This window comes from Chiloscyllium punctatum, chromosome 46 (genome assembly GCF_047496795.1).
Source record: "Chiloscyllium punctatum isolate Juve2018m chromosome 46, sChiPun1.3, whole genome shotgun sequence".
In the NCBI taxonomy this organism is placed as follows: domain Eukaryota; kingdom Metazoa; phylum Chordata; class Chondrichthyes; order Orectolobiformes; family Hemiscylliidae; genus Chiloscyllium; species Chiloscyllium punctatum.
The window spans coordinates 46897283-46912892 of record NC_092784.1 but is presented as its reverse complement, the minus strand read 5'-3'; the positions used below and the strand labels follow the sequence as shown (position 1 = coordinate 46912892).

Sequence of the window (15610 nt, the reverse complement as noted above, 5' to 3'; positions counted from 1 at the left end):
CAGAGGCCTCAAGAGCAGGGTCAGAGGTAAATGGAACTGAGTAGAAAGCTACCATTTTTATTTTACATTTTAGATGTCTTTTAGGTTAGCAGACATTTTAGTTACCAATACATGGAATTTAACAAAGTATTTCAACTCACAGGGTGTAAAGGTTTGCTATTCTATCTTTCTGATGAGAAAACTCCCGTGGAACTTAACTACTGCTTTTACACTGATTTTAATGGGAACACCTTAACACTGCTTTTGTTTAAAGGAGCACGTTTCAAAAGCACAACAACTTTAAGTGAGGATTTACTGTATTTAAGAAAATGAACTGGCCAATAAATTATGCAAAGAGATGTTCCCACTTGCAGGCATGACCAAAAAGGGAAACAATCATTAACAAATCCGATTAGAAATTCAGGAGAAAGTGTCACTCAGAGGGTGGTAAACCTTGCTAGGGCAAGTAGGTGAGGCAGCTGCATTTGAGGAGAAGATAGATAAGTACATGAGGGAGAAAAGAATAAAAAGGATACGTTGATGGAGTTATGGTAAGAAAGAGAGGTTTGTGTACAGCATAAAAATGGACATGGGCCTGTTAGGCTGAATAGCCTATTTCTGAGTCGTAAATACTTTGTAACTCTATGTAAATCATGAACCTTTTTATCAGGTTGCAAGCTGTAATTCGTCTCATGGATCTTTCCTCTTCATCGAATATGTTACATTTGTTATTCCTTTGGAGACATGTGGGTGTCTGCTGACCGGTCTCACTCTCCTGTTTTTGTGTCGTCTCATGCTCTCCAGTTCTCGATGAGTGATCATAATGACACGACTAAGAAGATCATCAAACGGAGACAATTATGACATTATGCATGAACATGTATGCTACAGATTAACATAATCAGTGTTTCATTATGCCAGCTTGACTTAATTTGCAAAGTTCTCATCTCAGTCAGAGAACTGTAGCTCAGATCCCATTATAGGGTCAGTGTAGATAAAACTGATACTTCAGTGCAGTAAGGAAGGAGTACTGCACTGTCAGCAGGGATTTGTGAACTAAGGATCCAGAGCTGCTCTCAGCAATCAAACACTTCACAAAAGTTGTCAGCTGGCCATCTCACTGCTCTTATTGTTCATGGAATGTTTGCTTTTTAAGAAGTCTCTGCACTTTCACATAATTTACTGTGTGCTAAAATGTTTGTTCTTTGCTCAAACCTGCTATCTGAATCCTAAATTTCAGCTATTTCTCCACCTTGATGTGGAAAGGGGACAGGCCTGAGAACAATAAGTTAATTGGCTGTACACAAAACAGCAGAGCTTATTCTGCTTGGACAGAAAATATGGCCACAAATTCTATACCTCCTGCTGATGACTGAACCAGGAAGCCAGGGCTGCTGATGAAGGAGCAGCGCTCTGAGAGCTAGTACTTCCAAATAAACCTGTTGGACTATAACCTGGTCTTGTGTGATTTTTAACTTTGTCCACCCCAGTCCAACACCGGCACTCCCACATCGATGTCAGCCTGTACTGAAGTTGTGTATCTATTGTTGCAGTCTCTCAGTTACTGCCCCATTCACCATTCCCCCTTCTCCGCCCACCTCACTATTTTGCTTGCTGTTCCTTGCTAACTTTGGTGTATGAATGGTGCGAGGCCTAGTTCCTGCAGTTAAACCTTGTAATTCTTCCTCACAGTACTGGCTAAAAGCATCCTGTTTAGCTGAATTTTTTTTCTTATCATTCATGGGTGTGAGCTTTGCAGCATTTATTGCTCCTAACTTGCCCCTTGAGAAGGTGGGTGTGAGCTGTCTTCCTGAACCGCTGCAGTCCGTATGCTGTTGGTAGATCCAATATGCCCTTAGGGAGACAATCCCAGGATTTTGACCCAGTGACACTGAAAGAATGCAATATAGTTCTGAGACAAGATGGTGAGTGGCTTGGAGGAGAACTTGCAGGTGGTGGTGTTCCCATGTATCTGCTGCCCTTATCCTTCTTGATGGTAGTGGTTTTAAAGTTTGGTAGGTGCTGTTTAAGAAGCCTTGATGATTTGTTGCAGTGATTTCATTTGATTTGATTGATTATTGTCACATTTACCTAGGTACAGTGAAAAGTTTGTTCTGTGTGCAGTACAGGCAGATCAAACTGTACAAAGTGCATAAGTGCATCTTGTAGATGGTATGATCTACTGTTACAGAGCATTGGTGATGGTTTTCCTGGCATTTTCTGAGCCTACGAACCTGGTACATCAATTGGCCATGTCTTAGTGCTCTATTTGAGTCCGCTCTAGAATATCTACCAGTATAGATATTGAGTTTACAGATGTCTCTCTTTAATGGAATGTCTTGGTTCACACTCATCACTACTTAGCTGCTTTGGGACTGAATACCCAAATATTCCCTGTAGCATTGACCTTCTGTGAAATGATTATGACGACGACAAACAGGTCTCTAATGACTCACATTTTAGTGCAAATGATGTGTCTGAACATAACTTGTCAATCACATGTGAGGTAGTCAGCAGCAATCACTGCATTAAATGTCACAACTCAACAGATCCACACAGTAATCAATGAGTCAGATCAAAATAACTAATCTAATGTTAGCACTTATATTGTTGCTTTTCCTTTAGTGTTTATAACATGTCAAAAATGCAGGAAATCATAACAGTGCACAACTGATTCGGGGTTTCTGAAGATTACTTACTTGATCTTCGAAAGCTCATTAATGAGTCCACAGACAACATGTGTAGCATCTTCTTCTTCCACAGAAGGCGTAAAGGCCTGCCAATCAGATTCACTGTCAACATATCAAGGTCAAACACACTTAGGTTATATCATTATGGAAGCAGTCAAACAGCTAGCACAAAACCATACCTAAGAAGAATTCCCAAGGCTACGTGTTCAACACAGACTGTCTATTTACTGTCTGAATGTCATCTGTGGATCCAGATTTTAACCAGGATCAGTTCAAGAATCATCTAAGATTGAAGCCAAAGATATAACTCTGGATTTTTAAGACCCATAGACTAACCCCTTACCCTCCCTCACTTGTTTAGATGTTAAGTATTATTAAAACAGGGCATAACTTCAAATTCTCTAAAAATCCAGAGTTTGAGATCGTTTGAGGTTTATACAAGAATGGGAAATAACGAGTTCTCTTCAATAAGTGTCTTGTATCTGAAATATGGCAGCTTTCCACCTCTAACCCCAATATCATCACTAAGCACTCACAGTTAAGACAGGTCACAATAAATGCAGGCTCAAACTAAAATCAAAAAGCTGTGTTTTTCCACGATGACATTTCTCCTGTTTCCACATCCACCAGCTGTCCAGTTGCATCCATTGATAAGCTTGTCAGTTTAGTACCAGATTGATTCCTGGGATAGCAGAATTAGTCACAGAGTCCTCCAGCATAGAAACTTGCCCTAAATGGTCCATGCCGACCAAAATGTCCACTGACGCTAACAGCACTTCCCTGCACCTGGCCTTCTAAACCTTTCCTATCCATGTATTTATCTAAATACCTTTTAAATGTTGTTAACGTACCCGCCTGAATAACTTTTGCTGGCAGCTCATTCCACATGCGTACCACCCTCTGGGTAAAAAAAAAGTTGCCCCTCAGTTTCCCTTTTCTTCATTCCCCTCTAACCTTAAACTGATGGCCTCTAGTCCGCGATTCGGATTTCCATGGGAAAAAGATTGAGTGCACTCTTCCCCCATCCATGGCTGTCATGATGTTGTACACTTCTATATGATTCCTCCTCGGTCTACTATGCTCTAAAGAGAAAAGTCCTTGCTTGTCCAACCTCTCCCTATAACTCAGACCCTCCCTCGAGTCCTGGCAACATCCTTATAAATTTTTTCTGCACTTTTTCCAGTTTAATAATATCCTTCCTACAGAAAGGTGACCAAAACTGAACACAATACTCCAAGTGCGGCCTCACCACCGTCCTATACAATTGTAACATAGCTTCCCAACTTCTATACTCAATGCCCTGACTGATGAAGGTCAGTGTGCCAAAAGCCTTCTTCACAGCCCTGTCTACCTGTGACTCCACTTTCAGAGAACCGTGCACCTGAACTCCAAGGTCTCTCAGTTCTACTACATTCCATAAGGTCCTTCACCAAGAAACTCCTATCTTGATTTGACTTTCCAAAGTGCAAGACTTCACCCTTATGTATATTAAACTCCATTTGCCATTTTTCAGTCCACTTCCCCAGCTGATCATGCTGCTTCTGCAATCTCTGAGAACCTTTCTCACTGTCCACAATATTTTAGTGTCATCTGCAAACTTACTAATCATGCCTTGAACATTCTCATCCAAATCATTGATATAGATAACAAATAGCAATGGGCCCAGCACCGACATAAGACATTCCATGAGTTGCAGGCCACTAGTCCGACAAGCATCCTTCCACTATTACCCTCTGGTTCCTACCATCTAGCCAATTGTGTATCCAGTTTGCCAGCTCCCCTTGGATTCCATGCGATCTAACCTTCCAGAACAACCAACCATTTGAAATCTTATCAAAGACCTTACTGAAATCTGTTACAGACTATGTCCTGCCCTCATCAACCTTCCTGCTCACTTCCTCAAAGAACTCTAACAAATTTGTGAGGCATGACCTCCCAAGCACAAAGCCGTGCTAAGTGCTCCTGATCAAACCCTGTCTTTTCAAATGCATGTAAATGTATCAGATGAAGAGGGAATTGATTGTCTAGCCTTGTAATCTCTGGTCTTTAGAAGAATGAGAACAGATCTCATTGAACTGTACAGGGGTGGACAGACTGCATGTAGGAATGATGTGTATGGTTGATTTGGAGGGAACAAGCCGGCAAGATCTCAGGATACTGGGCCAGTCATTTAACTGAGACAAGGAGAAATGTCTTCACTCAGAGGATGGGGATCTTGTAGAATTCTCCATCACAAAAGGCGGTGAAGGCCAAGTTACTGAGTATTTATAATAAATAAATAAATAAATATATTTCTAAACATAAAAGACATCAAGGGACATAGGGAGAGCACGGGAGTATGAAGTTGAGATAGAAGATCAGCCATGATCATACTGAATAGAAGTGTAGGCTCGATGGGTTGAATGGCCTTATTTTCTGTATTTCTGTTTCTACCAACTAATGTAGATTAAGGCACGGATTGAGTAAGAAGTAACGTCAACTAGAAATTGTTTTGAAAACACCTCAAGCTCACTGGACAATAGATCCTTTCTTTCCAAATTAAAGATGTCCAATATCACATTTAATCATTAAAAAAGATGGTTAGTATTTAACTGGTACCTTAAGTGCAGATCTTCCAGCTCAGACAAATTAGCATTATCTTCTTGAGGGGCATCAAGTTGTGAAAGATTCATCAGTGCCCTGCTTTCTAATGTTGGTTTAATGAGTGGTAATTTGTAATCTTGAATATCTGCAAGAAAGGGACAACCAGTTCTTTGGTTTAAATCATTGATTACAATAGTGCTCCACCAATTTACAATTTTATAGATCACAATGACTCAAAGTCTTTGCTAATTTTGTTTCATGAGCAACTATCACAAAATGCAGTCAGAAACAACTGTATAATTCTGAGGATGTTTTAATATCGGCAAGTGGTACAAAGTTCTGCCAATTCAGTGACCTTCTCAACATTTATTTTTGGAAGGATCCTTATGAGTCCAGGAAATCTCAAGTCTGATGATTGTCTTTCCTTTCATTCAGCTCCTGAAGAAGGGCTCATGCCCGAAGCGTTGATTCTCCTGTTCGTTGGATCTGCCTGACCTGCTGTGCTTTTCCAGCAACACATTTTCAGCTCTGATCTCCAGCATCTGCAGTCCTCACTTTTTCCTTTCATTCAGTCATGCAGCATGGAAACAGACCATTCAATTCAACCAGTCCATGCCAAACATAATACCAAACTAAACCAGTCCCACTTGCTTGCTTCTTGCCCATGTCCCTCCAAACCTTTCCTATTCATGTATCTCTCCAAATGTCTTGTAAACATTGTAATTGTACCTGCACCCACCATTTCCTGAGGAAATTTATTCCAAACGCGAACCTCCCTGTGTAAAAAAAAGCTTCTTATGTCTTTCTTACATCTCTCTCCTCTCACCTTAAAAATGTGTCCCCCTCGTCTTGAAATGCCCCATCTTAGGGAAAACACAACTATCATCAATTCTATTTCTACCTTTCATTATTTTATAACGTTCTATCAGGTCGTCTCTCAACCTCCTATACTCCAGTGAAAAATGTCCCAGTCTATTAAGCCTTTCTTTATAACTCATACCTTCCACACCAGGCAACATCCTGGTAAATCTCTTCTGAACCCCCTCCAGCTTGATAATATTCTTTCTATAACTGGGCAACCAGAACTGGATACTGTATTCCAGAAGAGGTCTCACCAATGTCCTGTACAACCTCAACATAACATCCCAACTCCTAAAGTCAAAGGACCGAGCAATGAAGGCAAGCGTGCCAAACGTCTCTTTAATCACTATATGTGCTGCAAACTTTAAAAAATTATGTACCAGCGCCCTTAGGTCCCTCTGTTCTACAACATTACCCAAGGCCCTACCATTAATTGCATAAGCCCTACTCTTGGTTGTAATAGTGCAATACCTCGCATTTATCCAGACTGAACTCCATCTGCCATTTTTCGGCCCATTGACCTACTTAATCAAAGTCCCTTTGTAATCTTAGATAACCTTCATCACGGTCTATTATGCCACCAATTTTGGTGTCATTCGCAAACTTACTAACCATGCCTTCTATATTCCTATCCAAACCATTTGTATAAATGACAAACAAAAAAGGACCCCAGAACCAATGTCTGTGGAACACCGCTGATCACAGGCCTCCAGTCCGAAAAACAACCGTCCACTATTACTCTCTGTCTCATGCTGTCAAGCCAATTATGTATCCAATTGTCAAGCTCACCCTGAATCCCATGCGACTTAACTTTCCTAATTAGTCTGCCATGTGGAACCTTGTCAAAGGCTTTACAAAAGTCCAAATAAGCAACATCTGTTGCCCTGCCATCAACAATGTTTCTGATGACTTTCTCAAAAAAACTCAGTCAAGTTTGAGAGACACGATTTTCCTTGCAAAGCCATGTTGACTATGCCTTATTAATTTTTGCCTCCTTCTTACTTTCTATCAGACCTACAGAATTCCAGAATTTATAATACAGGAGGCCATTCTTCCCATCATGTCTGTACCAACTCCTGAAAGAGCTACCCAGCTAATCCCGTTTGTTTTTGCTCTACCTCCATAGTCCTCTAAATTTATCGCTTTCAAATATATATCCAGCTCTCTTTGAAATCTCTTATGGAATCTATCTCCACCACTCTCCCAGGCAGCGCATTCCAAATTCTCAAAACTTTGAGTGAAGAAATTTCTCTGCATTTCATTCCTAGTGCTCTTGTTGATAATCTTGAATTTTTGACCCCTAGTTATTGACATTCCAAGTAGTGGAAAAAGAATATTCATCTTTACCCTATCAAAATTGTTCATAATTTTGAACTCCTCAGTAAGGTCATCTCTTAATTTTCTCTGCGCAAGGAGAATAAGCCCAATCTCTCTAATCAGATTCCTCACAATTCATTACTCTCCCTAGCTTAATATCATCTGCAAATTTAGAGATTTTGACGTCAATATCCATCTCTAAATCATTTATACAACTCAGAAAAAGCTCAGGTCCCAACACTGATCTCTCACTTTCAACTTGTCTCCAATCTGAGAGATGCCCATCTATACTTACCCTCTGTTTCTTATCTTTCAGCCAAGTTCTAATCCATGCTGCTGAGGTCACATCAATCCCAAATACTTCTAATTTGCTAACCAGCATGCCATAACAAATGCTTTCTGAGCGTCCAAATATACAATATCCAAAGCACTTCCCCGTGTCAGGCTTCATATTTTAATCTCAAACTTACAGCACTCTCATAGAGTCATAGAGATGTACAGCATGGAAACAGACCCTTCGGTCCAACCTGTCCATGCCGACCTGTGTAGGGCAGAAGAAGCAATACGAAGCAGGGGTTTCCTCAGCACCTTCCAGGTCAGCACTATTACAGCAGTCCTTTTTTTCTCAAGTGTTGGCTAAATATTATTCATCAAAACCTTCAATATCATTTTAGAAACCAAATCGCAATCACTGGTCATTAAATTGTATGGCAGGCAACTGAATGCAGCAGAGACTGCGTGCTTACTGGGTGTCAAAATTCCCAAACATAGTTACTTAGTTGAGGTAGTCCGCTCTCAGCATTCTCTTCTTTATAAAATCTGCAGGTAATTAAGATCTATATCACCCAATCAATTCCTTGATTAATTTTGATCTTTCTCAGTTTCAGCTCTGTTGATGCCCTGATTATGACCCTTGGATTTTCAAATAGGTTTTCAATATTAAAGTCTGTTTTCCTTGCTTCAATATGATAGTTATATAAAGTACGACAGCTACCTTCCTACTCAGGCTTCTGTCTATACTGTTATATATTGCGAAAGGCCCAGAGTGAACTCTTATTAAGTTACTTTCTCGCCCCCCCCCCACCTTTTGTAAGGAAGCACATAAATTATGGTCACATTTCCCTCGAACAGTATAGCTGAGATTACAAATTCATTGAAATACCAGAAAAATAATAATAAATCATTCTTGAGCATTACTTTTCAATTTTGCATTGATCAGGTCAATTAGCACCAATTCCAAATCAAGGGGAAAACCAACACTTACACTTTAAAGGAGGAGAGTTCTGATTGGTTATCAAATAAGTAAAAGCCTGACTGTTAGTTGACAATCATCTTTAACTGGTGCATTCCCTTTGATAACACCTCGACTGATTACAGTCCATTTGACAACTAATTGGCATAGTCATTTCATGTGGTATAAATGTTGGATTTCCATTTAGGCTGGTATTCTTGGAATCATCCTGATCAAAGCAAGATGAAAAAGTTTGACAAATGCAATACCTTTTTAGCAATACGCATGTTCTATATGACTAAATAATTCTTGATAGATTGATATCTTAAAATTGTATTTTTGATCAAATTATAACTGCATGTATTCTGTCAAAAAAACAATAAGTATCACTATGGTAAGACATATATTTGATTCACAAAGCTTCATGATCTTCACAGCAGACAGGAAAAAGAGCCCATGATTGAGCTGAAGTCTCGGATGAACTTATGCTAAAATCCTCCTTGTGTTAATCGTGTCACAATACATCTGCCTAAACCTCTATAGTGTAATCTCTTTGAATATCTTTCTTAGTTTTGTTGGCAGATGCCAGTTACATGCATATTTGTTAAATAACATCCAAAATTTATAGACCAACACAGGGATGATGCTTCACTCTCATGGTTGCTGTGACTTTATGGAAACAAGCCCCAAGAATAACCCATGGAAGGAAGTGTTCCCTCTTCTTTAATTGTTGACCATGATGTGGAGGTGCTGATGTTGGACTGGGCTGGACAAAGTCAAAAAGTACACGACACCAGGTTTAGTCCAACAGGTTTATTTGAAATCACAAGCCTTCAGACCAATGTTCCTTTGTCAGGTGCAGTGTATGCCCTCTGATCCTGCACCTGACGAGGGACCATCGCTCCGAAAGCTTCTGATTTCAAATAAACCTGTTGGAATATAACCTGGTTTTGTGTGATTTTTGACTTAATTGTTGGGGAAAATTGTGTTTTTTTTAAGTTAACACTTCAACAGGTTGCAGAACAGTGAGTGGAACTTGGGCCTAAAATTCTTTACAGCAAATCCTCAATCTTGACAACACTGTCAGAGTAAAAATCCAACTAGTATTGAAATGCTTTCAGGTTAGAGGAAAAAAAGATGGAAAGTCAGGAAGAAACTCTTAAACATCTCCAACAACAAATTCCAATTGATCACTGACAGAAGCCTTGAAACCGATTGGCCGATTCCCAAAGTGCAAGCAGTGCAAAGGGATTGATTTATTAAGTAGGAAAGAAACAAATGAGCTTAAAAGCTATTTGCTAAAGAAGTTGCAGTATGTTGTACCAACTACTACAAGATTTCTCCCTGCAATCCTGTTCCTGATCTGTGGCTCACTCCTGTGGAGCAGCTCAGGACCTAACCATTGAAAAGAGAATGTAAAATGAAGGCAGCTGGTCACTCTGGGCTAACCTCACAAACTTTTGAGAAGCCTCCAACCTTGCGTGTTCTTTCAAGAATGATGGAATATTCCAAAGAGGAAAGATAAAAAGAAAGTAAAGTAACTAAAAAAGACAAATAAATAAAACAATACTAATTCATTTAAAAAAGGTCTTTATGCCTTGTCTGCGTTATTGAATACATTTTATGTTTAATTACCTGGTTGTACCTTGTCAGGACTGAGTTTGGTTAGTACCTAAAACAAGAGATCCAAAAGTTAAGAGAAATTTCAAAAAAACATGATAGAGGTATTATGTTTATTGATCACTGTTAATAGTTGGCAGTACATGCTGACAATAACTATTTTGTAACAATGTCTGGGACAGATAAATTAATAGAAGACAGGTTAAAACAGTCTCTTTTATTAAGGATGTTCCAATGACTAAAAGCTTCATTCAGTAAAGCATGAGCAACAAATTATACTAGGATAGTTTAAAAGTAAACACAACAATCATTTGTCACAAAAAGACCCTACAAACAGTAATGAAACACACAAAAATTTATTTTACATATATGATGTTGATTGGGACGGAATTTTGTTCCGGATAATGCACATCGCTTGAAATTGCACAATAAAATCTTTCATTTCCACTGAATCACCAAGAAGATGCCTCAGTCTAAACTCACAACTGAACGGTACTTTTTATAGTACATTACTATATTTCCACTACTTACACAATAATCAGCCTAGATTATATGTTGAAGTGGACTTTGCATCTACAACCTTTTGATTCAGAGGCAACAGCAACACCAGTGACTCTTGGCACAGAAAACAGATCCTAAAAATATAATCAGATTACATTCTGCTACAAACTTTTGCAGCTGAGATCGAAATATCATTGTTAAAAGTAGACCTTAGTAACCTTTAGGCTGTTTCTTCAGTTGAGTGCCTGCACTGTTTTAGTGCTTTTAATCCTTATTAATAAAGACATTCTTACCTCGCTTTTTGCACAAGGGAATGTGTTTTGTTCACTTTTGGCTGCTAGCTCTGCACCGAGAGGTGTTGGCAGACTCTCATAACGTTCCTGCTCCATACCAGAGAAGCCCACATCCACCAGAGACAATCTGCCATCTTTGTTTCCATTATCGCCATTTATCCCTTGACATTTTTGAAGTTTGTCATAGCGGTCAGTCCCGGTGTCAACATCATTACCTCCAGAAGAACCTGCCATTTCATTATGTGAAGGAGGAAATATCATTGAAAGATATCCGTGCTTCTTTGTGAAATCTTGAGGGGACTGATGTGGTGAAAAGGCTTTTGGAATGGCTGCTAAATTTGGACCAGCTTTGGCTAATGTGTTCACATCTCTGGACACAACATCGCAACTCAATTCCATTTCCAACTTTTCCACAGGGAAATTTGACTCAAGACTACCAGTTTCATGTGAACTTTCTTTCGCTGCAATATGACTTTTTAAAAGCTGAGCCGATTGTTCTATAACTGACTCCCAATTACTACTGACATTTAAACCTCCACATACTATGCCTGGAGATATACTCCTTTCACATTTACTTCCTTCAATCTCTTTCTTTATTTTATCCTGCTGATGCCTTTCAATACAGTCTTCGATGCTCGTGCCTGGTAAACTTACAGAAGCATCTTCTTTCGTTCTTTCAGTGCCAGCCTTGTGTCCAATCTCTCTTCTACCTAAATCTTCTGTGATTTTTCTGTCAGAGTTGGTACGTAAATTGTTTTCAATTTGGAGGTCCAAGTTATCCATTGATAAAAAAATGATGGATTTTAGTTCATCAGCAATGACCAATTTACTGCCTAAATCTTTGCTGTCTTTCGTAGCTTTTCCTTCACAATTACAATCAAAAAGCATTTGACGTTCACTGCCTTCAGTGGCAAGAATGCTTTTGGTCTTGATTGACTGGATAGTTTCATAAGAAGGACTGAGGTTTGTAATAGGTAGTGTTTTTTCTGCGACTTCCAGCTCCTGTGATACAGTGACATTACCTCGCAGGCTAGGTTGGGGTTCTGTAGCACAGCTGTTCACATTATTCATTTTTAAAACCCCAATGCTATCGGAAACAACTGGCTTGTTCACTGAAAGCAGATTAGTTTGTGAGTCTTTGAATACAGTGTCAAGTAACACAGCTTCTGAAAACTCTGACTGCCTGGATCTAACACACCGTTCTTCCAGCCCAGCAGCACTCTGGGCATTTGAATCAGCTGTTATCAGGCTGTTGCTGTAACTATTATTTAATTTCTCTTGGTCCAGCTGCTTTGTTTCCTCACCTGGATTATTACAATTCACAGAATTGCACTGCTCCATATTAATATCATGACTATGAAAACTTTTACAAACGTTCTGGGTAATTTTCTGACTTTCAGTCTCCGCTTTGTCTTGGTGCACAGGTAGAATCTCAATCTCCGCTGTTTTATCTTGCATAAATCTTTGACTGGGCTGCAGCTGAGGTTTAACTTGATGGTCATCTGAGTCTTTGTGGAGGATTGTGCTGATGGTCACTTTGGTGCCAGAACTACAAGGCCCATTTATGTCAGACCAGTCATCATCGATGTTTTGCTGGACAGCATTTCCCATTGCAATGCTTAATCTGGCCACAGAGCCTAGCGGCTCTTGCAATTCCTCAATTACATTTTTATATCTATCTATCACATCAGTTTGTGAATTAAAGGTATTCTCCAACTGAATTACAACATTAGTGTCAAATGACTGGTGGAGGGAATTGGAAGACAAGGAGTCAGTGGACGGTAAACAAGTGGCATCTTTCAGATCATTCTGTGCTGGTGTACTTGCAATCAAGTTCATTTGGACAGCCAACTCTTGTCTGTTAGCTTCACTTCCATTTAGCATTTCACAGACCACCGGAAGATTACGAGTCCTTTCTTCATAACCAGAGTTCTTTAACGTCTCAGATACAAGAACACATCCTTCCTCATTCTCAGAGATCTCCTTATCGATTGCTATAGTGCACTCCCTTTTCACATCCTGGCAAAGGGTCAATTTGTTGTGGCTGACTGGCACAACATCAGTTTTTTTCTGGTAAAGGCAATGGTGCAGAAGTTCATCAGACAAACATGTACCTGAGTTCTGTGGTTTAGAGTCTGACTGAGTTGGCAGCGATTCATAAGGTGTGCTATGAGCTATTGGGATTGGAGTGCTGCACAACACATCCATTTCAACCAAATGGTGGTTCAATTTATTCTTTTTATTCTTTTCTTCATGAGTGTAAGGATTTTTTTGGTCTGAGTGACAGGCCAATTCCTTCATCTCATGATCTACAAACTGTGTCCCTATCTGCATGTCTGAGAGCAAAACATCACCATTGCTCCTCTGTTTCACACAATCATCATCTGTCTCAGTATCCTGCTGCTCTTTCCCTGGCCCTTGTGGATTTAGTTGGCTTGATATTATGGTACAGGCAGTCTGCTCTGGTGGTTGCTGCGATATCTGCATTTGGTGTTTGGCAGCAGGCAGGTAAAATCTTGAACTTCCAAGATCCATGTTCTGGGGATTATTGTCGGCATCCACTTTACTGTCGTTTAAGCTCTTAAGAAAGAAAAAGCAAAAGAAGTTAAATCAGAACTTGTGTAAGTCTGATTAAATGTCGTTATTATATATCATAGCTATGAGAATGATTTTTGATGTATATCATCAAATTTCTACAGTACAAGTGAGTGATCAGTAAGGTTTATTTTAAAATATGAAGAAGAAATACAATGTACATTATATAAAAATATGCAACTTTCAAGGTTATTATCTTTGAAAAATACAGACTGGCAAGTTCCTCTCTTACTTGCAACTTTCAGGCAGGTCATTGCTACCACATACTGGTGTGCCAGTGGTTAATGGAAGACTCTATTGCAAGCAATGGATTTTAAGCTGGGGACGCAATAAAGCTTGGGGCAGCTTCCACCAACCCGCACTGTTATCAGATGTGGGTGTACTGTACCTTTAAGAGAGTTAAAAGCTAGCAAACTACATGACAGCACCGAGTGTTCTGAATAAGGTAACAATATAACACTGGGTTGTAAGCTAGGGTAGCTGGTTACCTGGAGACAAAAACAGATTTAAATTAAACCAATCAGTTTAAATTATACCACAAAAAAAAACAAAATTCCAATCAAGTTTGAATTTAGTATACTGATGATCTTAAAAGCCAATGACACAATCCGATACTTTGGGGGTATAAGAACAGAGAAAATAGAACAGTTGACAGAAGAACTGCCAAGCCACCAGCATGTAAAGACTGCCAGAAAAATAGCTCTTTTAAAGATACCTTTATCAATCAGTAACTTGTGAAGCAGAATCCCTAAGAAGAAGAAAAGAAGACAAGAATACAGAGAAAAATCAAAAGCTGCCTAGTTTTGAGATAAGAAGTTTTGTTTTGAAAAATCTTAATCGGGATTTTTATCGGACCAGTATTGTAGAGGGAAAAGTAAAAGATAGGTTAGAGGAATGAGTTGTAAATAGTTGTTAGTTAACTATTCTCTGTTATACTTTAAGAAATAAAGTTGTTAATTTTTACTTTAAATAGTTCTTAGCTTCTTGAATTTTCAGAGATTACTGCATGGGATAAATCTTTTCTGTGTTGCTGGTTTAAATTAAGTGGGGTTTAACCCCTTGTCATAACATTGCCATCTAAGGTCTTTCTGCCAAAGTTAAATGGGGATCCGTTCAGTTATTGTACACCTCCTTCCCCCTCACCTGGTTCTTCAAATTTATGTAAGTACACACTAGTACAAGAAAGAAATGTCTTTAGCTCGTTTGTTGGGTAGAGTCAAACTCCAGTTTTTGTTTGTTTTTTCTTATGCTCCTGTAAAGAACCAAACTGCTTTAGTGACTATAAATGTATAAAAAGATATTTTTTATGAATAAAGTATTTTTGAAATTAAAAAAAATTCTCCCAGGATGAGTGAGGTAAGACTCACTCTTTCTGCTGAAGTTAAATGGGGCTCCATTATTGGACACGCCTGTTGCATCAAATGTATGTAAATGTAGTCATGTTCAGGTAAGAAATGCCTTTGATGTTAAATCAAACTGCTTTAGTCGCCATGTATGTATATAAAGATATTCTTATGAATAAAGTAGATATTTGAAATTTTTAAAAAGTTGAGCACACTGCCTAATATGTTGCCAACCTATACAGACCACATGGACCCAAGCTCAAGTTTCATCTCAATCAAGGCAATGGAAAGTTTCAATTTTCCACAGGTTAGAGGGAAAATCTTCCAATTACTGTCCTGTAACGCCCAGTGGGACACACATACAGATATGGAGACAAAGTTAAGCCCTGCCCATGATGCCTTCCACAGTCAGAGACTCATTAGGAACTGGAGAATGGAAGAAAAGCACTTTGCAACTGAGATGGATGATACACACACACTCTCTCTCTCTCTCTACATGGCAGTTATTTATAATACCTTAAAGCAAAATCAATTCTTTTTTTTGCAGCAACCAAAGGATGAGCATTATGGGGTGAATAAAACTGCATTGTTTATCGC

At 39.1% G+C, this 15610-nt stretch overlaps 1 protein-coding gene across 1 annotated transcript; it reads right to left on the bottom strand.

The window, feature by feature from the left end:
• Positions 1-609: 609 nt before the first annotated feature.
• LOC140467997 (uncharacterized) lies at positions 610-12325 on the bottom strand. Its single transcript, XM_072564125.1, has 5 exons — positions 11076-12325; positions 10297-10333; positions 5268-5397; positions 2679-2771; positions 610-811 (listed from the first exon to the last, which is right to left on the bottom strand). Exons 1-5 carry the CDS (start codon positions 12144-12146, stop codon positions 670-672), a joined length of 1473 nt encoding a protein of 490 aa, XP_072420226.1. The 5' UTR covers positions 12147-12325; the 3' UTR covers positions 610-669.
• Positions 12326-15610: the final 3285 nt, after the last annotated feature.